This window comes from Fusarium solani, assembly GCF_023522795.1.
Source record: "Fusarium solani strain SB1 chromosome Unknown bctg00000005, whole genome shotgun sequence".
Lineage (NCBI taxonomy): Eukaryota > Fungi > Ascomycota > Sordariomycetes > Hypocreales > Nectriaceae > Fusarium > Fusarium solani.
The window spans coordinates 1,853,993-1,879,183 of NW_027072153.1; the positions used below are offsets into that span (position 1 = coordinate 1,853,993).

General features: G+C 51.9%; 10 protein-coding genes across 10 annotated transcripts; 5 read left to right on the plus strand and 5 right to left on the minus strand.

Annotated features, from left to right (window-relative positions):
* Positions 1-2,074: 2,074 nt before the first annotated feature.
* MRS44_009023 (uncharacterized protein) lies at positions 2,075-2,983 on the plus strand (the record flags this gene model as incomplete). Its single annotated transcript, XM_046281230.2, has 2 exons — positions 2,075-2,367; positions 2,422-2,983. 2 exons carry the CDS (start codon positions 2,075-2,077, stop codon positions 2,981-2,983), a joined length of 855 nt encoding a protein of 284 aa, XP_046132486.1.
* Positions 2,984-4,804: 1,821 nt separating this feature from the next.
* Positions 4,805-6,432, plus strand: MRS44_009024 (uncharacterized protein; the record flags this gene model as incomplete). The annotated part of the gene is made up of 2 exons (XM_046284104.2): positions 4,805-5,504; positions 5,552-6,432. The coding sequence occupies 2 exons, from the start codon at positions 4,805-4,807 to the stop codon at positions 6,430-6,432; spliced, it is 1,581 nt and encodes a 526-aa protein (XP_046132487.1).
* A 693-nt stretch (positions 6,433-7,125) lies between these two features.
* Positions 7,126-8,394, plus strand: MRS44_009025 (uncharacterized protein; the record flags this gene model as incomplete). The annotated part of the gene is made up of 1 exon (XM_046279507.2): positions 7,126-8,394. One exon carries the CDS (start codon positions 7,126-7,128, stop codon positions 8,392-8,394), a length of 1,269 nt encoding a protein of 422 aa, XP_046132488.2.
* A 548-nt stretch (positions 8,395-8,942) lies between these two features.
* On the minus strand, positions 8,943-9,762 carry MRS44_009026 (uncharacterized protein; the record flags this gene model as incomplete). The annotated part of the gene is made up of 2 exons (XM_046281231.2): positions 8,943-9,272; positions 9,325-9,762. The coding sequence occupies 2 exons, from the start codon at positions 9,760-9,762 to the stop codon at positions 8,943-8,945; spliced, it is 768 nt and encodes a 255-aa protein (XP_046132489.2).
* A 732-nt stretch (positions 9,763-10,494) lies between these two features.
* Positions 10,495-11,792, plus strand: MRS44_009027 (uncharacterized protein; the record flags this gene model as incomplete). The annotated part of the gene is made up of 7 exons (XM_065621149.1): positions 10,495-10,596; positions 10,643-10,679; positions 10,732-10,811; positions 10,864-11,036; positions 11,077-11,238; positions 11,294-11,370; positions 11,425-11,792. 7 exons carry the CDS (start codon positions 10,495-10,497, stop codon positions 11,790-11,792), a joined length of 999 nt encoding a protein of 332 aa, XP_065477221.1.
* Positions 11,793-11,992: 200 nt separating this feature from the next.
* MRS44_009028 (uncharacterized protein) lies at positions 11,993-14,735 on the minus strand (the record flags this gene model as incomplete). The annotated part of the gene is made up of 9 exons (XM_065621150.1): positions 11,993-12,046; positions 12,102-12,239; positions 12,296-12,781; positions 12,830-12,949; positions 13,015-13,635; positions 13,686-13,877; positions 13,931-14,242; positions 14,372-14,408; positions 14,458-14,735. 9 exons carry the CDS (start codon positions 14,733-14,735, stop codon positions 11,993-11,995), a joined length of 2,238 nt encoding a protein of 745 aa, XP_065477222.1.
* Positions 14,736-15,250: 515 nt separating this feature from the next.
* Positions 15,251-16,051, plus strand: MRS44_009029 (uncharacterized protein; the record flags this gene model as incomplete). The annotated part of the gene is made up of 1 exon (XM_065621151.1): positions 15,251-16,051. One exon carries the CDS (start codon positions 15,251-15,253, stop codon positions 16,049-16,051), a length of 801 nt encoding a protein of 266 aa, XP_065477223.1.
* A 662-nt stretch (positions 16,052-16,713) lies between these two features.
* Positions 16,714-18,265, minus strand: MRS44_009030 (uncharacterized protein; the record flags this gene model as incomplete). The annotated part of the gene is made up of 2 exons (XM_046276392.2): positions 16,714-17,433; positions 17,489-18,265. The coding sequence occupies 2 exons, from the start codon at positions 18,263-18,265 to the stop codon at positions 16,714-16,716; spliced, it is 1,497 nt and encodes a 498-aa protein (XP_046132492.1).
* Positions 18,266-19,622: 1,357 nt separating this feature from the next.
* MRS44_009031 (uncharacterized protein) lies at positions 19,623-21,794 on the minus strand (the record flags this gene model as incomplete). Its single annotated transcript, XM_065621152.1, has 4 exons — positions 19,623-19,752; positions 19,806-20,201; positions 20,249-20,865; positions 20,949-21,794. The coding sequence occupies 4 exons, from the start codon at positions 21,792-21,794 to the stop codon at positions 19,623-19,625; spliced, it is 1,989 nt and encodes a 662-aa protein (XP_065477224.1).
* Positions 21,795-22,375: 581 nt separating this feature from the next.
* MRS44_009032 (uncharacterized protein) lies at positions 22,376-24,240 on the minus strand (the record flags this gene model as incomplete). Its single annotated transcript, XM_046276393.2, has 2 exons — positions 22,376-24,108; positions 24,171-24,240. The coding sequence occupies 2 exons, from the start codon at positions 24,238-24,240 to the stop codon at positions 22,376-22,378; spliced, it is 1,803 nt and encodes a 600-aa protein (XP_046132494.2).
* Positions 24,241-25,191: the final 951 nt, after the last annotated feature.

Below are 25,191 nucleotides of genomic sequence, written 5' to 3' on the forward strand. Positions count from 1 at the left end.
AATCAACTTGACCATCGATAGGGTCAGCTCAGTTGGCGACAAGTCATCACCCCGACTAATCAGTTCACATTCTGTGCCGTCATTAACATCTTTTCCTACCACAGATTCCTAGCATCACTTGCAAATAAATATTCACCATTCATACGTACTATTATCTCAGAATTTGGTTTTATCCCCCGACTAGCCGCTTCACTCAACTCACTCGTTTCGTCTCAACCTCTGAATCAAGATGAAACTACGTGTACACTGAAGCGATTCACAACTTTGCTTCTTCACGCACCATACACATAACATATATAGGCACAAGTCTTGAGCGCTCTATTTTTTTTAAGTTTCCCCTACCCTATAAATAAGCTTGACATATTATACTTGTGAAATTAAGCTTCCGGAGAACCTTAATTCGCGAGAGCACTATTGATGGATGCCAGTCATTCCCTCGAAGTGCTCTCCTATACATTTCTGCTAGGATCGAGTGACGACGGCATAGCTCCACACCTCAAAACCTTCTGCACCTCCGTAATTCAATAAATGTATTTTCCTAAGTATTGTTCCTAGTTGTCTTCTTCAACACCCATCGACCTATCTATCGGCCCACCAACAGTGCGTGGTGTATCTGGCAATAGGTTGTCACAGATGCAGTATTGTTGCGTTTGGTATCGTCATTGGTATCAATAACGTCTCCAGAAGGAGTTGCCTGGCACAATATCAAATAACACAATGAACAGATCCAGTATAGGAACAGATTCTTTGGGCTTTGTGTTTTCATCCCTCAAATTTATTTGTCACTTACATACTCGGATAAAGGCAGACTTTTCTATGACTCTTTTCCTTTGTCCTCGAAGCATATCTTCCTTCATCTTGGAGAAGAGCGAGGCAAGCCGCCATGGGGAGCCAAAACTTCTCTTTGGCATCGGGCTCCGGCATCCTTCCGGTGATATCTTGATATCCATGAAACAGTGCTGATCAAGAACTTCAAGGGATCTGTGAGCCATATGTTGTCCCAGGCGACGAGGCGGAGGGCCGAAATGCCGGATTCGCCTTGATCTTCCTAGGATTGGAGGGTGCGCTCTTTGTCAAGATCGAGGTTTTCATGGCCTCGGCCGACCCGAATGATGAAGTGAATGATATCCCATGTCAATGAGATTAGTTGATGGCTTTGGAGAGTAAGGTTAACAATAATCGAGTGCAGGCCCGAGACAGATAAAGTCGTAGCCCATGGCCTGAGGTCGGTCTCGCATACAAAAAAGAAAGCAAGATCGGCTGGCCCGGATGTCTCGTCTTTTAAGACAATTTGACCCTGTTACAAAAGGACCCTGTCGGCCACGCAAGCGCAACGTCACCTCTGTCTGAAAAATCATGACACCCTGCACGCGGCAAGTTAAGCTTCTGGGGCAAGGCTATCTTTAACTCGCTTGCATAGGGCTCTGTAAGCACTGCCGGGGATCCGGGGCTGTGACAGCTCGGTCTCGGTCTCGGTCTCGCGGGCCGCTCCGAATTGACCTATGGCGTGTCTCAATTCGCAACCGCATGAATTTTAGCTCAGAAAGTTAAGTTTATGTAGGCGAATATTCCCCCTGTTTGTCTTATTTCTACCCATGTAAACCGTTGCCGTTGTTCCGATGACATGTTGAAACGGCCGCACCGGTGCTTCCATGAAGCAGGGAAAGCCTCTTTGACGCGTAAAGCAACGACGTCTTGGTGTTTTATGTCGTTTGAGCCTCGTCAGCCATCCCAGATAGATAGCCCTGTTTGATCTATTTGGGAATAGCTTCCTTCCAAGACCTGCCAAAACTTGGGAGACCATGTTGTTCCAGGCCCACAAGGCTGATTCGAAGTGCGCGGCCATGAAGATACTATTCTCGATATCTAATAGCTCCAAAGCTTCATCGTTGCATCGGCACATTCCCTGACGATCTTCATGCTTTGCCAAGAGTCATATATAATTGCCGTGGGAGTTCCCTTCTGTCCCAACCTCACTCTCATCACCATCGACAAATCCTGATCAAGCACTCCACAGTCCTCATCTTCATTATTCCCTTGTGTCAATAACCCATTCTTTGCTTCAAACTCAGCCATGGCCACTACAAACAACCTCCCGTCAACCAATAGCCTGAATCTCGCTTATGCAGCTTTGGGTATTTTCGGTGTCCTCCTTCTCCCTAGCGTATACATCACCTACAAGCATGGAAAGCCTGGTATCATCTGCTGGCCCATATTCGTGTCCTACTTTGGTCTTCGCTTTGCGTCGGACGCGTATCTCATCATCCGTAAAAACGACCCCGAAGAGCCAACTACCATCACCATGATGACCAATGCTGGAGGCATTGTATGCTTGTCGCTGACTCTGATTGGCATGATCTACGAAGCGTGAGGAATATTCATCAAGTAACCCAGTTACAGAGTACTAACATTCAACAATAGTGTCAACATTCTCCCGTCTCACTCCAAACGCTGGGGTCGAAAATTAATGCTCGGTGTCACCCATCTCGGCAACACGGTCGGTATCGGCATGGCAGCATACGCAGGAAAGCCAGACGATGATGCCCCCGGCGGCGTGAAGAACGAGAACCTCAACAAAATTGGCAACATGCTCATGTTTTTGGTCATGGTCGTGGTCTTGTTCTGGTTGTGGCCGGCGACCAAGCGAGTTCTCTCAGCCCGACAAGAGGTCAACTACAAGGCTTCCAAGGCACTCGTGATGGCTGCTGGACCTGGAATCGTTCTCCAGCTGATCCGCCTGAGCTACAGTATCACGTACGCCTTCAACCGCATCCCAAGTTTGGATCCAGTCACCGGAAGCTTCGCCACAAGGCTGGTGCTTATGTTTGGAACACAGCTATGTATTGTTCTGGTCATTATCGCTGGAGGATGGTTTAGCAAGGATGCGCTGCCACTATCGCAGATCAAGGTTGGAGGCGCAGACGTTGAGATGAACAGGGCTTCAGAGAGATTGGTCAGACAACAAGAGGCAGGCGTTGTTTGATCGGCACTTATGGCGACTGCCGAACATCCTAGAACAAGTTCATGCAGGATATCTCCTCGGTAGTTGACAGGGATTGAAAGCAGGGGGAAGAGGGCATGCGAGTGGATGTTGGACTGCTGGTAACACTTCCGACTGGTGTTACAGTGACTGTTATTTTTCGGGTCAAAGCCGAAAAACAACCAGGCGGAGGGTGGTAGGAGGAATAAGATGACTGGATTGTAAATACTTCTATATTACCTGTTAACTAATATATCTTCTTTCGTTTGTACAGCCACTTTTCTCTTCTCCAAACTGAGTGTCAGCTTAAACGGCGAACCAGGGTTTGCATCTGCTGCTTTCGACACAATGGTAGGATCAAACATAATCATGCATCACCTCCTGATTCTTTCTTTGGTTCTTTCAAATTATTGTTTCCACACCTGCACTATCACTTTCTTTTTCCTGTTCTACGCCACCTGGCTGTCAATGTGCGCCTCGGCGCGTGATGACGTCACGAGAGGAGTATAGGTTAAGTCAAGACCTGGCGACTTCGATGGGATGGACATCCAGAAAGCCACGCGAAAAGACAAGTGGAACGTTAAACACAAGATGCAAACCGAAAATTAAATTAGGTATCGATGTTTGCAACCCAGAGTGAGACTGTTTCGTCACCTGAAACTCTGTATGACGGTTGTGACTCAGATCATGGAGAACAGAAGATAGCCCCAATATCTCCAACGGCGCCAGCGGGGAAATGGAGGTCATGACAGGAGTCATACGAGTCATGCCACCCGAGGCATGATCCTGGAATAGGCAAGTGGTAATTGCTGTCAGACAACCTCCACCAAGTCAGGAGCGCCTGTGCTCATGCTGGTGTGGGCGCGCGGGGAAAGGAAAAAAGGACGCCAGCAGAGATCGATTGTTGGCTAGACCTCCGCTGAAGATATGGATAGCAACAAAGATTGAACAAAATCGGATAAGATGAAATATACAGATATAAATGTGTATTTAAAAAGATACCTTAGTATTATCTTGCAATTGTTGTGCAAGTTGTTATAATACAAAAAAAGTGGCCTTCGAGACAAGTTAGATGGCTTTGCTGCTCTCGTGCCTCATTATTTCTTCATCAACGTGCCTTGTGCGGCCTCGGCCCCTCGACGCGTGTGGCAAAGGTCAATTCCGCCCGCGGTGCGCGGTTATCTCCTTCAGTGGAGCCCATTATCAATAAATACCTGTATCGATGCTTGAGCGTCCGGGGAACGCTTATCAGGTGGACCTCGTAATCTCGTAAAGGGACATGATCTGTCCAGGTAGGGCGCGATAGCGGGAGACTGTGGCTGCCAAGTGCCAAGGACGATATTCGAGAAGGAAAAGAAGGCAGCGCTTCCAGGGACTCTATGTGTTGGCCAAGACAGCGCGGTCTTGATCGTCGGCGGACCGCGCGGAATCATAGCCGCGATGGTTCAGCAGACACATGCGAACCCCAAAGGCCAAGCCTCCTGTCGTGTACCCCGGACCTTCTAGCCTGATCAGGCACGAGATAAATCGTGGAGGAGCGGAGCATGGGAGCCCCTCCTCCACACCGTGAACCTTGCCGACTGGGCCTCAGCTCAGCGACGGGCCGTTCGTGTCGTGTCCAGGCCTGCCTTGATTTCGCGAAAGGTCTCCTCTTTCTCCTTGACATAACTTAAACCTCCTTTCCCATTTTCTGTTTCTTGTTTGTGATACCCCACGACCTTCCTTGTCGTTTCTCAACTGCGATCACACTTCTCCCTGCCAGGGCCAGCGTGCCATCTACAGATTCTCACCATCACGTGACAGCAAAATCTCGTCGCGTCGCCAATGGAGCACGGCACGAGCAACGACGCCGACCAGGCGCTCGCCCGCCTGGGCTACAAGGCCGAGCTGCCGCGGAACCTGAGCATGCTCAGTGTCCTGGGCCTCTCATTCGCCATCATGGCCGTGCCGTTCGGTCTCTCGACGACAATGTACATCACCCTCACCAACGGCCAGGCCGTCACCGTCATCTGGGGCTGGGTCCTCGTGTCGCTCATCTCGCTATGCATCGCCGCCTCACTCGCCGAGATCTGCGCCGTCTTCCCCACATCCGGAGGCGTGTATTATTGGAGTGCTATGCTCAGTACGGAACGTTATGCGCCCCTGGTCAGCTTCGTCGATGGTTGGCTCACTCTTGTCGGCAACTGGACCGTCACCTTGTCCATCAACTTCTCGGGAGCGCAACTCATCCTTAGCGCCATCACCATCTTTAATGAGGATTTTGTGGCCAATGAGTGGCAGACGGTGCTGTGCTTCTGGGCTGTTATGCTCGTGTGTGCGTTGGTGAATGCCTTTGGCTCTCGATACCTGGATCTTATCAACAAGGTCTGCATTTACTGGACTGGCGCGAGTGTTATCATCATCATCGTCACCTTGTTGACCATGGCTGATACTCGCCGGTCTGGTGAGTTTGTCTTTAGCCATTATGATGCCTCGGCGAGTGGTTGGCCCTCGGGATGGTCGTTCTTTGTTGGTCTGTTGCAAGGTAACAACATCAACACCCATATTCACTTCCAGTACTAACGTGGATAGGTGCCTATGTCCTTACTGGCTACGGCATGGTCGCTGCCATGTGCGAGGAGGTCCAGAACCCCGAGCGTGAAGTCCCCAAGGCCATCGTCCTCTCCGTCGCCGCCGCCGGCGTCACTGGCGTCATCTACCTGGTGCCCATCCTCTTTGTCCTCCCCGACGTTCAGATGCTTCTCGCTGTCGCCAACTCGCAGCCCATCGGCACCTTGTTCAAGGTCGTGACAGGTTCTGCCGCTGGTGGCTTCGGTCTTCTCTTCCTCATCCTCGGAATCCTCATGTTCGCCGGTATCGGAGCCCTCACTGCCGCTTCCCGTTGCACTTACGCCTTTGCTCGTGATGGTGCTATTCCAGGATACAAGCTGTGGTCTCGTGTCAACCACAAACTTGACATGCCTGTCTGGGCGCTCGTCTTGTCCACTGTCGTCGACTGCATTCTCGGATGCATCTACTTTGGCTCTTCGGCTGCCTTCAACTCCTTCACTGGCGTTGCCACCATTTGCTTGTCCACCTCGTATGGTGTCCCCGTCCTGGTCAACCTTATCCGCCGACGCAAGATCGTCCAGCATTCGCCCTACCCTCTTGGAAAGTTTGGCCCAATCATCAACGGAATCTGCGTCGTCTGGATCATCTTCTCCGTCGTCATCTTCTGCATGCCCGTGTCGCTTCCCGTCGATGCAGGCACCATGAACTATGCTTCCGTCGTCTGGGCCGGATTTGCCGCCATCGCCTTTATCTGGTACTTTGCCTATGCTCGAAAGCACTTCAAGGGACCCCCCATCAACAGAAGTGAGTCCTTTGAGCCTGGAGTCAAGGTTCTGAGCGGCGAGGGAGGCAGGGCTGCTGATGATAGGACGGGCGAGATGCAAGAGAAGGGCTCTAGTTAGAGGGCGTGGATGTCAAGGTCAGGTGTACAATTACAGAATCACTATAGCGTATTGTTCGAGAGATGCCATTATTGAAAGAGATAAATATGTTGCTGATTGCCCTACATGCTCTGTTTCTACAAAGTAACGTGTTACAGACACAAGCCGGTGCATCATGCGCAGATCAAAGGTAGCTTTACCCCATCGATGAATAACCCCAATCACGGGGCTCCATGGAATGGTTTCAACGCGCTTAAAACTGCTAGCATTACTCCTGTGCCTGGCACTCTCTGATGATGTGAAGGAAGTGTGACCATCAATCACTAAGTCACCATCAAGCTAATGTTCATTGTAATGTCTATTGGATACTTGGTGACAGGTTCTCAGTATACATATCTACCTGATTCATCTCCAACAGCTTTTCATCACTTCTTTGAGTGCAATTCAGAGTTATTCAAAGCCAGCTCTCGTCTGTTACCAACTGCCACGGCAACTTCCTTATTTATCAATAGGTGCTCCTCCCCCCTCCTTTCCCATTCAACCTTCCCCTCAACTTCTCGATAATCTCTCACACGGCTTTTGGAAAGAACCCTCAGGTCCGGAACGAACGCCAAGCCAAGTAGCGGTCATGAAACCCAACCTGCCTCCCGCCGAAACTCGCAGCTCGTTCATCTCCGTACCACCATCATGGCCTCCAACAAAAATCCAATAACAATGAGTCGAGATACTTTTAATACATTTTTCAGCCTCCCCGACTATATCTGGGACGAGATTTACCTTCTTGCGACCCCTCCACGTATCGTCAGAGTCGAGGAGAGCCCCCAGGTCTCTTCCCCTGACGTGCTCGCATTTCTATACCAGCTCCAATTTACGGGCAAAAGACCTTTTATACATCCTTCTCTGTCATACTTTGCTCCCTACTGGCGCCCTTACGTCTTGGAGCTACCGGGATGGAATCCGCAGATCCTGGAGCCCCATGAACCAATCAGCCAGTCGCCAGCTCAGCCTGATCCATGGAAGCCATCCCAAAGTTGCCCTCACCTCGATCCCGTCTGGCTTGCTCATCGACCTGAGCTCGCATGGAATCTATGTCGAAGCTCGAGCCTCTACTCCAAAGCTCCAATACCGCCTCTGCTGCACACGTGCCGCGACTCTCGAAACCGCTTGAGGCGACTCGGATACGATCTCGCTTTCTCAACTCGCACCTCCGAAGCCCGGACTTGGTTTAACTTTCGACGCGATACGCTTTTTCTTAGAGACCCCGATATAATCCAATTCCAGAGGTACCTAATTGACGCCCAAGGCCGCTACTTCGATGATATGCTGTTGGCCCTCCCATACAACCTGGCGCAGTTTATGCCTTTAGATCTACTCAGCGTCAGACGGCTTGTCCTTCCTTTCGACCGAGTACTAGACATGACGGGACCTTCTTCCCCTGATCTGTTGATAAAAATAATGGGGGCTCTGCGTGTCATGCCTCACCTTGAACAACTGTTCATAGCGAATGGCATCTTTGGTCCTGGAGCCGAAACACAACCCTTGGGATGGATCGACTGCGACGCTGCGGATTACCACCTTGAAGAAGTCCAGAAAATCTCTTCATTTAGAGATCTCAGCAAATTCGTTGTCGGATCAAGTCTGGTTGAACCCTATGCAGCCGCATGGGCAGGCTTTTCGACATGGGTGGGCGACGAGTTTGAGGAGCGCCTTCAGGAAGGCCGAGACGAAGACTTGCGCCAGTCAGTCCGAAATTGGGGTGTTCCCAACGTCAAAGTAGGCTACCTCGGCGCGTCAGGGGACTTGAGGCGTCTTTCTCGCATGCGACAGGAGTACTGGCAGGATCTTCATAGCACAGACGTCAGCGAGGAGAGTTCCAGGGAAAAGGAACAATCAATGTCCAGCACCTACTCCGAGTCCGAGGAGCCAGAAACGGGATCTTCAGGCAGTGATTCCTGGTCTGATGAGTGGCCAGTGTTGTACTGATGAAGCATCGATTGATTGGGCATGTGACGAGAAGAGAGCATATGTGCATAACGAGCGGCCAAGGACTTGATAGCGTGTTTGAAGAACTACTGTGGTAGAAATTGAGTACAAACTGCCATTGTTTCCATTTTGCAAAGCTGCGAACTTGTGCTCAAATATCAATTCAATTGCGAGTATCCAAACAAAGACGACAACTTCTGTGCCAACTATGATCCTTGATGTTATCCCAGTTGTCGATATGAGAAGTGAAGTAAAGCAACTCACAAAGCTGCTCTCTGATTTTGGAGCCGGTGACATGGATACCAATACTGGTCTGGCGTTCAATACCAACAAGGCTTCTCTCTTCTTGTGTAACCGTATTGTTCCGTGCCATTGCTCAACTGCATGTGTTTCCAAGGACAAGATATGCCAGAGCGCGTTTCCTTACAACCTCGTGCTTGTGTTTGTATCTTTACGAATATGCGTTATCTATCCATGTCTACCTCATGGTGATCCCATCTCATGTCGCTTTGCGTAACGTAGTGTCACTCAAGCACTCCATCCCAAGCTTACTGGCCCTCGGCAATTTCGATGAGAATCTTACAAGTCTCAGGAGACTTGCCCAGGAATGGGCTGTGGCCAGCCGCTATCCTCCTCTCTTTCATGCCAGGGGTCAACTTGACCAGCTGCTCCTGAAGAGCCAGAGGGAAGATGAGGTCGTTCTCGCAGATTAGATAAGTCTTTGGGATGGTTATTTCGGTCGCGATAAAGTCGATGCCTGTCTCGAAGGCGTCTTGGGAGTGCGGCAGCACGTTTGCGTAGACCTTTCTTGCTTCTTCCTCCGTGGTGTCGTTGTAGAGCATTTGGAAGCCCTTCTCGTTGATGGTTGACTGCTTGTTCTGCAACAATCATGTTAGACTCAGCGATGAAAACGGAGTTGTGATTGCTTACCTTTGTGTAAGCCTCTTGGGTGTTTTGCCAGTCAGGCCAAACCCCACCAAAAGTCGTCAACAAATCCCAACCCTTGACGGGAACCGCAAAAGCCGCAAGAAAGACGATGGAACGGAATCCACCCTTCAGCCCTCGCTCGGCTCGCTCATGGGCCCCCTGTCCCTCTGTGGCGACCGTGGCGGGGATGCCTCCGTACGAGTGGCCGACGAGGACCACTTCTCTGCCTTCATCAAAGTAAGGGCCAGCCGTCTCTAACACCTTTGCCTTATCGGCCTCCCAGGTGACTCCGTGTGTTCCGTGGCCCATCGAGGGCATATGGGGGATTGCGCATTCGTAGCCAAGGCGGTTGAGCTCGTTCTTTAGGGAGTCGTAGCACACGGGTGGGTGCCATGCCCCGGTGACGACAAGGAAAACAGGCTTATCGTTAGCAGATCCCATCTTTGTTTATGATCTGCGGGATGTAACCGATGTAGGAAGAAAAAAGCAACTGTGAGCCCAAGTGGACAGTGGCGGCGCACTGCGGGTAGTTATATCCGACGGTCCGGGCAGCTTGAGCCTCAAAAAACACCGAAACAGTTCCGATTCAGGATCAGGCATTGACATTTCGTGCTGCAGGTTCCACATGGGAGCGGGTATATCCTCAAGTACAGGGCATCATACGACGACGAATCCTTCCATGTCTTACCCACGGGCCCGTATCAGAGGACGCCGCCCACCACGTTTCTAGTAAAACCTCCCGCTGTGACGAGCCCCCCGTCTATGCAAGAGGTGGGACCTTTGGAATGGGTGCCAAGGATTCGGTTCCTGCAGATTGTTGTTGGTTCTGCCAAGCGTTGTTGGTTCTGCGATATGCAAGGTCCAGTTACAGCTGAACTCAAATCCCCCTTGCACTCGACCCATAATGGTTCCTCCCTCGGTTAAGGGGTGCTTGTCCCTAGAGATGTTTTCCCATTTATTGTGCACAGACTCGATCTTGGACGTGGGATAGGCAGTCCGTGGTAACGAAACCAGACGTTCGGCTCTTCCAATGTCTTGGTCGACGTGTTTCTGGGAGCTCGCTTTCCATCGTCACACATTCTTTTCACAACAATTATGAAGAGCGCCTCCGACTTACCGCCCGAGGTCTGAGCGTACGATGAAGGGGCGAGAGTGGTGGGCGTTTGCGCTGCCATGATTCCGGTCGCAACGGTCATTGTTGCTGTTCGGTTCTGGTCGAGATGGAGGAAACGGATAAACATTGGGATCGATGACTGGTTGATCCTGATATCGCTTGTGCGTCAATAACGTCTTGATACTCTTCGTTGCTGACCTTTGAAAGCCTCTGCTTTGGTCTGTGGCGATTTTGGGCATCTGTGGTGAGTACCTTGCTGGCTCAACGCGAGGAGACAAGGCTGATCAAGGCGTTAGCTGTTCATTATGGAGGTGTCGGGAGGCATTTGGCCGTTGTGCTAATGGAGGATCAAGATATCTTTGGAAGATCAATGTTGGTGAGTGATCCCATCCTCTTTCATTGACACTCCATCTAAGAAACATCTTCAGTGCCTCTTCATCGGCGAATTCACCTACGGCACTGTCCTCTGCGCCATCAAAGCAGCAATCCTCTTAATGTACTACCGCATCTTCCCGACCCGATTTATGAAATTCGGCGGATACGTCCTTGGCGGCATGACATTTGCCTGGTGGATAGCCGTGATCTTCGTCTCCATCTTCCAGTGCGTGCCGGTCCAGAATACATGGCACCCCTTCATGGAGGGGGCACTGCTTGGATAAGAACCAGTTCTTTCTCGGCAACTCTATTCCCAATATTATTACCGATGCCTTGATTCTATGCTTACCTGTGTACGAGGTGTCGAAGCTGCAGGTTCGCCGGTCGCAAAAGCTTGCCATCATCGGAATCTTCCTCCTCGGAGGGATGTACGTCTACCTCTAGCTCTTCAGCTAAGGCTCTATGCGTACTGACTTGCAATAGCGTTTTTGTGATTAGCTATATTCGCCTTACGGTCGTTATTGACCTTGTCAACGGTGGAGTTGACGCAGACTTTACTCGTGAGCAACGGCACACCAACTCCCTTCTTGTTATGCCCCGCTAACATCAGCCAGAACTCATCGGACCCTGCTGGATATGGACGACAGTCGAACCTACGATAGGATTACTATGCGCGAGCCTCCCGACGATGCGACCCGTCATGCACCTCCTCTTCGGTCGCTTCATCGGCGGATCCTCGAAAGAAGGAGAGCACACTTCTTCTGGTCTTGTGACGATCGGCGGCACAGTGTCAAAGACTACCAACAAGAATAAAGTCCAGACAAAAGACGGACCATTCAAGAGACTGCACGATAACGACTCAGCGGAGGAGCCTGTTCTGTGGCCCGAGTCTTATATCAACGAGCAAAGCACATTGATGAATAACTGTTCGACGGGAAAGATTAATAGAAATAACTCGGACATTGATAATGCTCCTACTTAGCTCATACGCCAGACCAAACCTATGCATACATGAAGGCTTCGAGAGAGACAGGAAGCGTAAAACAACTGATCAAAAAGGGCTTCATTAGCCGGACAAGGTCACCCAGAATACTCTTGGGCGATTTTGGGCCCCCGCCGAGTAGAGACAAACCACCAACATCCTCAACCAGCCATATCAGAAGGTCAAACCTCACCATAACATCACGTGCAGGAATGCTCATGAAGCATCACAACGGAAGACATGGGTCCCCCGGCCTACATTCAGGTTAGTGAGAGGCTCAGGCAGTAGAGAGTGTCAAGGTTGACTTACACTAGTGCTGCGGTCCTTCCCAAACGTTGCTGCGATGCCTTGGATGCAGTGTCCTTCTGGGACCCGAACGATTCTCCAGTTTTCTGGTTCTGGTTCTCCTTGACCAAAGATTGCGAACCTCTCTCTGTTCGTTTTCAACTGCAAGTCCGGATCAGTCAGCTCCATATCGAGTAAGGGGAAAGGTCAGCACAAACCATGAGTCCGTTCAAAACTTCAGACTTGGGCACTCCAATCTCGACAACCCTCTCTCCGCCTGCGCCATCCAAGTCCAGATGCGTCAAGTCATCTTCGGGCCAATCTTTCCCAGGGCCGGCGTATTGCTGTCGCAGCCAATCTTGGACGCCGACAAATTCAGCCCTGAGGCCAAGAATGGGCCTCTGCGTCGCATCGGCGACGTTTCCTGGCATGTAAGCACTGACCCGGGAGAGCTTTGTAACTTTGAGCCACTTGTCTGCGAATGCGAGGATCTGGTAAGGGTTAAGGTCATTTTCAGGGTGTGCTTCGGCCAGCCCAAGGGGGAAGACGGGAGTTATCTTGAGGTTGCTACGCTCCCACAGCCGATGAATGGTTGTCGCCCAAAGAAGCCTCTGCGCCAGAGGTCCAGGTTTGTTCCAAAGCTGACAAGGCTTCGACTCGGGGATTGGCGCCTCTAGGATGCCGATTCGTGATATGACGCCGTCCTACTTGATATTTAGCCGAGTCCACACCATTAAACCATCGATACGTACTGAGCGAATGTGTCCCTCCACGCCGACGAGGCATTTGTTCTTCGAGGTGCAGAGCAGTCTGGTCTCATGATAACAGCTCGCTCCGCCTATAGAGAACGTGACTCCTGATCGAAGGTGAAACTGACAACGGTTAGTCTCTTCCTGGTTCAACACATACCATTCTGTCAGGGCCTGGCAAAACTCACACTGATGCCTTTGATCCCAACTGATTTGATCCCCGACCTTTCGTCCCCATGGATACAAACCGTCATCCGGCTTATCCAGTCGTTGCCACCTATTCGTGCCACATCTTTCTCCCCAGTCTCAGCGCCAAGGATTCGCCGATCGCTTCCAAAGACGACGCCAAGCCCGATCAGGAGGCCGCTTGCATTCCAAAATAATTCGATGAAGCAGCCTCCGAATCGGCACTTCTCCAAATCTCCCCACGAATAAAGCCAGATCTTCGAGCTGGTTGTCACCCTGGTTGTCCGCCTGGTGCGACCTTGTTTTTGCACCTGAATGGGAGCAACCTTGAACAACGTATGCAGTCGAGCCTGTTCAATAATCTGGGGCTCCGGCTCCGTTGCGTATTGCGGTTTTCTGACCTCTTTGCAGTGACGTGCGAGCTCCATGCAGGGCTGCCAGATCCGTCTCCTGTTGGCCATGGCCAGGAAGGGAGGTGCAACTCCGGACTTGGGCGTTGTCACAAACTCAAGCCAAGCATACAGCTTCATGTAGTCAATCTGTGTGGTCGAAATCTCCGCAATAGCACCCATATCCCAGAGCCAGGGCATGTCGCTAGCGATTCGCGATTTCCAAAAAAAGAACTGCTCAGTGTGTCGTGATAGAATGGCCTCGAGACACTCCTCAGAGACACCAGCGCGTCGTAGGGGAGCAAGTTTGAGATTTCGCGGATGAGCTCGTTGGATAGTTTGGAGAAGGGATCGCTATGAGGGTTGGCAGACCCCAGGATAATTGCTTCAGGAGAGATCTGGAAGCTGCCTGATTCCAGCTCCTCGCGCAGGTCATCATAAAATTCGTCCACGTTGTTGGGATTGGTGACAGTGAACTGGTAACACGGTCAGCGTCAGCCTCGACAGTTCGTGCATGTGTTGGTCTCACCTCCTCGCCGGGTTTGGACACCCAGCAATGGCCCATCCCAGACATAGGACCATAGTCGATATCGAGGTGGCACAGGTCATGCCCTGATAGGCCAGCCATCACATGGTATAGCAGGTTCCCATCCACTGAGGGAGAGCCTTTGGTGAAAGCTATGGCTCTCTCGAATATTTCGTAGCAAACTTTGTGGAAAGGAAATACGGGCGGTGGTTTATGGGACTCGCCCTGGAGGTAACTAAGAGCTGTCAGCGTAACGTCAAAGACCTGGTTGGAGAACCTGCCATTCAGCTTCTGTGTCATCTGGCTGGTTTGGATCTTGAACCAATGTTAGCAGTGATTGTTGGAGGTTCGTATCACCATGGCTCACCATCGCCAGGAATAAGCGTCAATTGGGCCTAACAGTCAGGATTAGGTATGGTTCATCCAGCCGCAAATATGACTTACATATTCATCGTAAGGCTCAGCGGGAGCGAAGAAGATTCTAGCCGTGTGTTAGAACCATCTCACTAACAGCCCTAGGTCAAGCTCACCTATCCTCTTCAAGGGCATCTGCATTCAACCCAATGCATGATAACTCGCCCAGCCATCCTAGACTCTCTCGGCTGACGTGGTCAGGATTATACCGGTAATCCTCCTCCCAGTGGGCAGGGTCGTAGTCTGATCCGTCGTCTGAATCAAGAAGTCTCTCCAGTTTTCTCTGCAACCTTTCTTCACGTCTGCTCACAGCTTCCGGATCTCGGCTTCCGATGCCTGGACTGTCGTTCAGAACGACGCCGCAGAAGGCGCAGTAGCAGTCGGAATCAGGCATGTTGGTGTTTTTGAGGAAGTTGGTGTTTAGAAACGAAAACAAAGAAGAGGGAGGTGGTAATAATTAGGCTGGCTGGTGGTCACTGGTCGGCTCGGGTTGCAGAGGATTATCCACTTAAGGGGGCGCACAACTTGGCCATCCTACTACATTAACTAAATAATACAGCTTGGGAGAAGTGAATTAAAATACTATTTCTTAAGAGGGGCTTGATTGGCATTGCCGTTTGCTCTGTAACGAGTGATTGCACAGTTGCTTTGTTTGTCCTTGTGTTGTACAATTATCACGATATGCATCTTTAGGGGTCTATGTTCGAAATGATGCTCAACAATGAGGTTCAGAATCAGAGCGCGTCGCTGCGCGTCCGTTCTTTTATCGTGAAAGCACCCGCTCTATCCTCCCTCCCGTGCCTTGTTTTTTTGATTATCATGTGCGTTAGGCGACTCGGGCTCTAAAGGCTTATCTCAGCTTTGCATTTTGGCTCGTTTCCTCAGGCGGCCAAGACGGTCTTTCTGGCCATGGTGCCACAAACAGAGTTCTCCGATGAGCTCATTACAAAGCTCACTTCCATCCCCGAGTTGGACTTGGGTGGAATGATTCGAAATCTCCCTCAACAAAAACCTTCGACCATATCTCGAGCCTCGAATAGCTCATCACTCGGCCGACTGGATCTCCTACCACCAGAGCTTCTGCTTGAAGTGCTCAGCCTTCTCGACTTCCAGTCTCTCTCCCGAATATCCCGGGTCTCCCTTATGGGAAAGAAGACAATAGAACCATTGTCATCATATCGTGGGCCTTACTGTGTGAGGTACAGGGTCAAATACCATCGGTCGTTCCGCCTCGTCAGCATCAAACAACTCTTGCAGCTGGCAATCGACGTACATGGCTCTGCTGAAAACGTTGCCAAGCTCAAGCCAGAGCCGGGATATGGAATAAGCCCCAACGACCTCTACACACTCAGGCAATTTCATGAGGCCCCCTTGCAACCACCAGGGTGCGACCTGTCCAAACTCCCGTCCATGCCCGACCGCGTGAACAATAAATACCCCGGGATGGCGTCCATTCGAATGCCTACTCTGACCAGTTCAGGACTCGACTATGAAAGGCTATGTCGAGGTTGCCGTTATATATATGACCAGCACTCGGTCGGATCGTTACCGGCTTCTGTGCTGCAGGAGCTTGTACCGCGAGGGACTGGCCCAACTCGCCCACTTCTTGCCATACTGATTCGGCTTCGGTCTGGGAGAGGGTTCATAGACCATATCAGCCAGCGCTATGGAGCGCGTCGTCTGCTCCAAAACTGGGAGGAAGAACAATGAGGGTGTGCTCCTCCAAACACCGCCCGACCTACAAGCTAGAGGCTACGGGTACATGAGAAGTGGTCCCCGAAGCGGAAGAGATATCCGTGACATGAGAGAGGACATACATGACGATATGGCTATCTAGTTTCCAACGGATAGCCTTTTAGTGCATTGCCCGTGGGTAAGGAAAGGGCAAAAGAAAAAAGGCCCTGAGGGCAAAAAAATGGTGGTTCCGCCCGGGATCGAACCGGGGACCTTCTCGGTGTTAACGAGATGCCATAACCAACTAGACCACGGAACCGTGGTGATTGGATGCTTGGACTGTCAGTAACACGGCCCATAATTGCTAGCGCGGGTGGGTCACGACTCCAAACATGCGCTTCATGACTACCCTGGATGAGAACAGGCAAAGCTCCCTTTTGCAAACCCAAAACTCGAGATTGACCTTCTTTTGCAATTGAGCATTCTTTAAAACTACGCTATGTCTTTGTGTGAGTGTTCTTTGGGTTATGAGACATTGTCTACTAGGCACAACTTGGATCCCAGAGGTTTCGACAATTGATCAAACCCGTACAAATTCATGATTACCGATACATACAAATCCCGCTATGGAAACCTCTTCCAACCTCGCTCGCCTGGCAACAAAACCCTGAAGCATACACATGATCCCAAACAAATCCTCACAGTCCATTAGTCCGCTCCCTGTCCATAATCTCCTGCACCTGGTGGTTCTGCTGCTGCTGACCGTTGCTCTTTGAAGCGAGCAGTGAGTCAAGCAGGGAACCGATCTCGGGGTATATCCGCTCGATGGCCGCCAAGCCCTCTGGTCCCAGCTGGACCACGACGCCAAACATGTTGGCCAGTCTTGCTGCCTCGGTGCCGCGTGTGACGGCTGCCTGGAGATCCTGTATGTCTGTCTCTAGGCCCGTGGAGTTCTTCTCTGCTGCATCTAGATCTTCCGCCGCCCGTTTTAGCTCTGCCTGCTGTGCACCTATTGTCGCCTCTTGCTTCTTGACCTCCTCGTTCTTAGCTGCCCTCCGTGAGTCGTAGCTCTGTATCGCCTGTGCAATCTCGGGCGGCAGAGACATGTTGTTCTCCTGGAGGGCATGGAGTTGGGGTGCAATCGCGTCTTGCTGAGCAGTTTCCTCGAGCAGTCGGCGCAGCTTCTCTTGCGAGTCTGCGATGTCGTTCTGTATATCCTGCACCCGATCCTGAGCCGCGCGAAGCTTGCTCATGGCCTCCTGGTGTGTGGTTCGATGTGGAAATATCTCCTTTTGGGCAACAACGAGATTAGCGCGTATTGATCGGACGTAGCCATCGATGGCCGCGGTGTAGACATTTGTCGCGGACTGGAGGGGCTCGTAGAGATTGCTCGCATCGAGGGACCGAGTCGCATTAGACTGTTTGTGTTAGTGACTGCATTGTCGCGAATGGTAATTTGTAGTAGGAACTTACTGTAGCGTTCGGGCCAAAAGATGTAGCCATTTGGTAAGTAGCCATTGGGGAACTGAACATCATCAAACTCTGCGCAGCGGACAAGCGTGAGCCTTCTGGCGAGCTGTGGCGGATGCGCTTCTCTATCGGACTGGGTATCGTGGTAGCAGGTCGCTTGAGCGTTCTGACACTGCGAGGAAGAGGAGGAGATGGAGGAAACTCGGAGGCAACAGTAATGGATGAAGCCATGTGCTCCTCGCTTTCCTCTGAGGAAGTATGGCGACGCGATCGAGAAGGATCGGTGGGCGAGTCTGGGGCGCTGTAGTTTGTTGTTCTTCGTCGTCGTCCTGATCGTCGCTCAACGGTGCCGCTATCATCGCCAGTCCCATCATCTTGAAGATCTCGAGTTGGCGATTGTGGGATTGTTCGCACGAAACGCTTCTTTGCTGCATGGACATCCTGTGCCATCAATTTACCAGCATAGGAAGGTTTCCGATCGCGCGCCAGGGACTTTCGCAGTTCCCCCTGGAGATCCTCCAAGGTGTCTCCGGGATTCCTCGCGACATGATCCGCGACCAGCGCCAGGTCCTCGAGCAGGTTGATGGCCCACATCTTTGGGGGTGCCTCGGGGACTATGTCCCAGGGCCAGACACCCATGGCCTTGTATATGCGACGAGCAGCTCTTGCGCCACGGGTCTGGAGATATGCCCCATGGGGCTCTGGGATGCGGATCGTGTCGATGTTATCGTGGGGACCATCAGCCTCGGAGGTCGGCGCGTTGGGTTTGGTGGTCGGCATGGCGCGAGATGGTCGCGGGAGGAGGTCTATGGCATTCAATTGGACCTCTCGGGCGTATGATATCGCAAATGGCAGAGCAGCGTGTACGGAGATCCCAACCGCAGGCAAAAGCCGGGCTGGCGGGCGGTGGTGAACAAGTTGTTGACTCGATTCCCCAGCCACGCATCATCATGGGGCGTGTGACTGGGCTCGCGAGAACATCATCTCATGCAAGATCACGTGACCTGGACAGCTCTCCCCGCAGTCATGAACTCATGATAGTGTTTGACGGCAATGGGCGGCTTGTATTGGGGTTGTAGACGTGTCTGAAACCATGGAGAGCTTATGCGATGCCTCATTGACCTTTTTAATAGACTTTCTAACTTTGTTCTGCTGTTTTGTGGTGAATTGTAGATAAACATCCTGCTTGTTTGCTACGCGAGAAGTAGCACCGTGCGTAAAAAGCAAACATTCCTTTATTCGCCTGCTTGGGGTTTGGTTGGGGTTGCGGAGAGGACCTCGACATGGAGCCCCGAGGAGGATGGAAAGAGGAGACTAGACGAGAAATTTAGCCTTAATCTGTCTGTAACCTTGCAAGGAATGATGCTCATGAATCTCAAACAGTCATACAAACAGCGCTGTCGTGGACTGAGGGTACAGTGTGCTACACCCCTGCACTATGCACTTTGAGACCTTAGCGAGGTGGCGTCCAGCGACGCGTGATGGCTGCCGCGTTGGAGAGCAGGAAGAGATTTCTTTGTTATTGTCACATCCACGAGTCTCGAAGTGGCTTTTATTCTCAAGGGCTGAGATACGAGTTGTTGGTTCGAATCCTAGAAATACCAGGTTGGGCTATCTTTCAGCTTGCAACTGGATCTCATGCATCTCAGCCTGAGTATTCAGGCACAGCTTGTTCCGATACCCTCACTTCAATGATGATAAAAATCTTTACAGCTACTACCGGAGTAAAGACCTTGGCTGAGGAGAGTGAATGGGTAGTTGGTTACTATGGCTGCGTCTTATCTCTTGTCACGCCAGCTACAAACATGAAACCGTCAAGCAATCAAAATGAGCAGACCTCTCCTCACCAAGGTAAACCTAGGTGAATAATTTGACAAGCGTTGGTCTTCCCAATTGGTACTTGAACAATAAGGTAGACTCGATGTGAGTAGATTTTCATATCCGTTTGCCCATATCTGTGGTCATGCGGAGCAAACACACAGCATGATCCAAAATCATAACGGAAAGTATGATGACGAGGACTCAAAAAGGCTATTTATTCAATTGGCAGCTCCAATTATCGAAAGGCTAGCTATCGTAGTTACAAGGGGTCTTTCTCTCATTACGACCCCATATCTACTCCTGTTCAGCCTAGCACTCAAGCCTTGTTGACCCTGTTGTAAAAGGTCTGGATCGCATCTGTGATGAGCGCCTTGACCTTGGTCGAGTCCAGCTTTTCCTCACGGTTGAATGTGTACAGACCGTTGACCTCTTGCTCGATGTCGGCACTTGAGACGGTTAGTAAATCCAAACATAACCTGCTTTCGATCTAGGTACTCACAGCTGTGTGTAGACAAAGGCGCAGCAGTATCCTCCCTCGATGGTACCCCTAACAAGCCTATCAATCCTCTTGACCAGGTCATCGGGGTTAGTCGCCGTCGTGTATCCCCAGTCACGGTTCTCCTCTCCGTCTTCCTTCTTGGCCGGGGCAATGTTGACTCCGCCAAACTCGGTGTTCATGACTGGTGCGCCGGGCTTGTGCTTTGCACCCTCTTCAACACCGGGGATAGCAGGCACAAACATGTCTCGGCCGGCCTTTTGGCCCGTGATGAGGTCGAGGCTGGCGCATGTCTTTTCAAGCTCTGGGCCGTCGCTGTAGTCGTGGAAGGTTGTGAGGTCAGTGATGACGTGCTCCCAGCCGCAGTTGTCGTTGATACTTCGGGTGTTGTCAAGACTCCTGTTTATGTGTGAGTAAAATTCTAAAGATAGCCGTGGGATTCTTACTTGGTCAGGTAGTAGAGTTGTCGGATGTGGTTACGCTGATCAACATTGTCCTTGAGAGAACCGTAGCCCCAGCTCTCGTTGACAGGAGTCCACGTCACGACGGATGGATGGTTAATAACCAGCTTCACTGCCTCGGTCCACTCAGCGTTGAAGCGCTCCACGTATTCCTGGCTGAACTGGTAGGCGTTGGCCATCTCACCCCATACGAGGTAGCCAAGCTTATCAGCCCAATAATAAAAGAGGGGATCCTCAACCTTCTGGTGCTTTCTGCAACCGTTGAGACCCATCTTCTTTGCGAGCTCAATGTCAGTCTTGAGGCTCTCCGGGGTCGGGGGCGTCATGAATGTGTCGGGCCAGTAGCCCTGGTCCAGGCATAGAGCCTGGAAGTAAGGCTTGTCGTTGAGCCGCCAGAGACCATCGCCCTTGGTCCAGTCGATAGACCGCATACCAGTGGTGGTCTTGACTTCGTCAATGACCTTGTCAGAGCTGTCGTAGAGTCGAATGACGAGGTCGTATAGCTGAGGGTGTTCGGGAGACCAGAGAGCAACACCATCCCGCCAGCAGGAATCATTATCGAGAGGAGCATCTTGTAAAACAGACTGAGGCAGCTTGGACCTCTGCTCTTCAGACAGACGCACGCTCAAATCAACCGCAACAGTGTCGGTCTCCCGGGAAGAGCCTTCTTCTCTGACTTGGCCACCGGAACACCAGCAAAGCTAGCCTCGAGCTCAACGCTGTAGCCCTTGCCAACTCGTCTGCCCTTGGTAACAATGATACTGCGGAGTTGACCTCCGTGGATGTCGTTGGACTTGATGACAGTGCCCGAAGAGCTATCGGCGATGCGAGCCGAGGGAACAACCTCCAGCCAGACTGACTGCCAGATACCACCAGAGGGGGTATAGAAGATGCTCTCGGGCTTGGCACCCCAGTACTGTTTGCCTCGCGGCTGTGTCAAGTCATAGGCCGAGTCGTAGACGCGGATGGTCAGACGGTGAGCGGACGACTGTCCAGCAGCGTTCACGGCGTCAGTGGCGTCAATCTCGAAGGGAACATGTCCACCACGATGACCACCAATGTACTCTCCATTCAGCCAAACAGTGGCCTCATAGTCGACAGCACCAAACCTCAAGACAAGGCGATGTCCCTGCTCCTTCTCCTGTGCACTCCGCAGGTCAGAAATGGCACGCTCGTACCACAGAACCTCATGAACACCTCGCTCATTGATGCCCGAGGCGGGAGACTGGAACACGTATGGGACCTTGATCTTTGTCTTGGGGTTTGTCGTCTGAGACGAGGCGGAAAAGATATTGTTCTGGATCAAGGCCTGGGTGTCGCCCACGATCTTCTGGACGACGCTATCGCTCTCTGCCGAGGCGCCCTCGCGCGTGTTGGAGGTGGTGACGCTGACCTTTTCAGGAAGGCCGGTGCGCTGCCAATTCTCTGCGAGGCCAGTGTCGGCGTCGTCAAAGAGAAAGTCCCATTGTCCGTTGAGGGTCTCCCAGCGAAGGGGGTTGCGCTCAAAGTCTGGGCGAGGATACGACGTCATCTTGGAGGGGTAAAAGGCACAAGAAGAGGTCAATTCAGGGAAGAGAAGTCACAGGAAACTGTTCAAGATCTAACGAACGTGTCGAGAAAGGACAGCTTTTTGTCTCGAGAAATTCACCGACCGTTTCGCCGCGCGTCGATCGGTTAAGTTGTTTGATGGCTGATGAGGGGGTTACACGCAGCAAGGAACCACCTCTCGTAATCACGCTGTGGGGCTGCATCTTCCTGTAAGATGCTCGAGACAGTGGTGGTGAGCTCCGTGATTGAGCGGCAGCAGTTGGGGATCTTCAGGCCATTCTCCACAAGGGTGTCTTAGCCTGGTGGACTTTAAGTGGTTCAGCGGTTCTCTGACATTCTTTTTCGTTGAGCAGGAAGAGACGGATTGTGATAAGGAGTGTGATAAATGAATCGGGAGAGAGCAGACCCTTCTTGTCTTGCTCGTATGGTTCCCCAAATTACGAAATTAACACTATGAGATGCAGTACGCTTCCTGCCCACGTCTAACTAGGTATAGGTAATGACTTTCTTGCTTGACTTGACTTTGGTATCACTTGGTAAAACTTCAAACAAAACGCTTTGCTTTCACTCCTTGAGGATGCTCGCCCCCTCCTTGGTCGTCGACCCGCCCGACGAGTCGCTCACCCTTCGGATCGTCTTCCACGCATCGGACAGACCACCTGTGGACTCGATGAGCGAGTTACGCCCAAAGTTGAGCGTGCCCAGGCTGGGAGACGGGCTCGGGTTGTTGGCCTCGATCTTGGTGTGCACGCCCAGCTGCTGTCCGTCGAATGGGTTTGTGCGTGTCGCGCTGCTGGAGCTGCTGCCGAGGCGTGGTTGTTCTTCGGATGTTCGTCGTCGGCGCCAGAGGAAGAAGGCTACGGCGAGGGCGAGAAGGACTCCTAGTACGACGCCGACTGCGATGCCAGCCTTTGCGCCCGTGGAGAGGCCGCCCTTACTGCCGGAGCTTCCTTCGCTGCTGTCGGATCCCTCCTTGCCTGAGCTCTTGTCGCTTCCACTTCCGCTTCCACTGCTGCTGCTTCCGTCGCTGTCGTCTTCATTGTCCTCGCTGTTGATATAATCCTCTGGGTTTCCCTCAGTGTCCTCAATGCCTCCGGTACTAGGCTTCCTCTCCTTCTTCTCGTGGTCTCCAACGCAAGAGTACTTTCCCTCGACAATCTTCTTGATGTTCGCATCAAACCAGCTGCAGTCCATGGACTTGTCGCCGGAAACCTTGAAGTCACCCTCAACCTTTTCCAGGTTAAAGAACTCAACGTTGGTGAAGGGGCCCTTGATCGAGATGGTGCCAGCAGATTTGAGAGCGTTGGCCGTAATGTTGGTGAGCTCATCGTTGCCGCTAATGTCCATCTCCTGCACATAAGTCACTCTGGGAAGAGCAAAGGTCGTCAGAGAGGGGTTATCCTCGACGGTGATGGTGCCTTCGAGGTTCTTGATGAGAGGAATCGTGAGGTCCTCGAGCGCGGTGGACTGGAAGGTGAGAGAACCCTTGACCTTGCTCAACGACGCAAACCCAATCTTACTCACATCCTCAAACGTCGAAGTCGCCGTAGTGTTGCCGTTTCCGAGAGACGAAAGCCTGGGGAACATGACAACGGGCTTGTCTCCGTTGGCAGTGACCGAAATGGTTCCTGCAAACTCGAGAGCCGAGAGCCCAATCTTGGTGAACGCGCTGTTCTTGTAGATGGTGATGTCTCCCTTGACGGTCTTGAGTTTGGGGAAAGAAATCTTCTCCAGAGCAGAGTTTTGAGAAATGGCAAAGCCCTTGTTTGCCGTCGTGAGAGCACCAGCCACAAGCTCCTTCATATCACCATTCGCATCGATGGAAAAGTCGCCATCCACGGTGTGAATCCCATTCAACTCCAGCTCCTCCACTTGAGTGTCGGTGACTCTCATCATAGAGCCCACCGTCACGTCCTTGTCGTGCTCAATCGAGAGCTTCGCGAAACCTCCAGTAATGACATAGTTCTTGCCCACTTCCTCCAACGCCTTAAAAGACAGGTCGAACTCGTCGATTGTGCTTCCCTCACCCGTGTTCCATATCGAGAACTCGCCATCAACAGTTTGGAGGTCAGACGCCGTGACCACCGTCTTCTTGGAATGCTTGTGAGGGTAGATAACCAGGTCGCCAGTGAGGGAACTGATGTCGCCGAGGTCGACTGAGGCCTTGTCGGATGGCCATGCGGATGGGTCGTTATCGAAAAGGAGAGACAATGAGCCGTCGATGTCGGTGCAAGAGGAAACTCCTTTGGTATCGTCGGGTGAATCGATAATAGTATAGTTGCCAGAAATATCGCAGTCTAGACGCGTCGATACCGTGTCAGCCGAGACAATACTGACGGAGCGTGTTAGTCGAACTCACCAGCTGCTGCGAAACGTCCTGAAAGGAGGAATGACATCGCCACGAAGGCGATGCGACTTGTCGGAGCCATGATAGACCCTTTGCCCTCCGATGTGACTCCCTGGAAGCCTACAATGAAGTTATCCAGAGACTCGGCCAGTTGACAAGAGACCTGACCACCGGGAGGGGAGGAGCTTCTTTTATTCATCTCGCCTAAAAGCTACCCCCTGGTCCTTGGCCATCCCCTCGGCACGGCCATTTGAGGCACCAGGGTAAATTAGCTCACGCCACGATGCGACGCTAGAAAGGGGTCCTTTCCGGTGAGAGCGACCAAGACAACGCCAAGGGGAAACCGGACTGGTTCAGATTGGGAGCAATGCCCGAACGTTCAGACCATGCGCTCTTGACGAGAGAGGCGAGACAGGTCTAACGAACGGGGTGGCTGGCGATGGTGTTGATTCTGGGCGCATCATCTCGGCATCTGCGGGTGTTTGGCAGCTGAAGGAAGAAGGTCGATTGTTGAAACATTGCTTCTAGCTGCCGCTAGCGGCCTTCTTGGCTGATGCGGTGGAAATGAGCAGTGTGACGGCATTGAGCGCGATATTGGTCATCCGTCATGTTTATGCGACAGCCCCAAGCTTTGACGGGGGATTATGCACGCTTATTTTTAGACATTCTGAAACCATCACAAGTGACGGAGAATGTGTGGCTGCTGGGTGTGAAGACAGGTTCCAGTAGGGGGAGCAAACGACTGGCAGTAGGCCTGCAGGCTGCCAACGAGAGCGCATACTTCACCAAGACGCAACTCGCAGCCTTACGTCGGCACTTGGTACGGAATGGTGGATACGTGCTGTCGATCTGGCTGACAAGTCTGCGATGGATCGTTTCAACAATCTCATTGTCGTTTGTCGCTGATCAGCATCTCGGCTGAATTCCCAGCGGCCCAACGGATCTAACCTCTCCAGCCGACGAGCTGCTTTCGCTACCAACTTGGTGACCGAAATGAGCACCTCTCGGTTGCGGAGACACCTTGCAAGGCTGT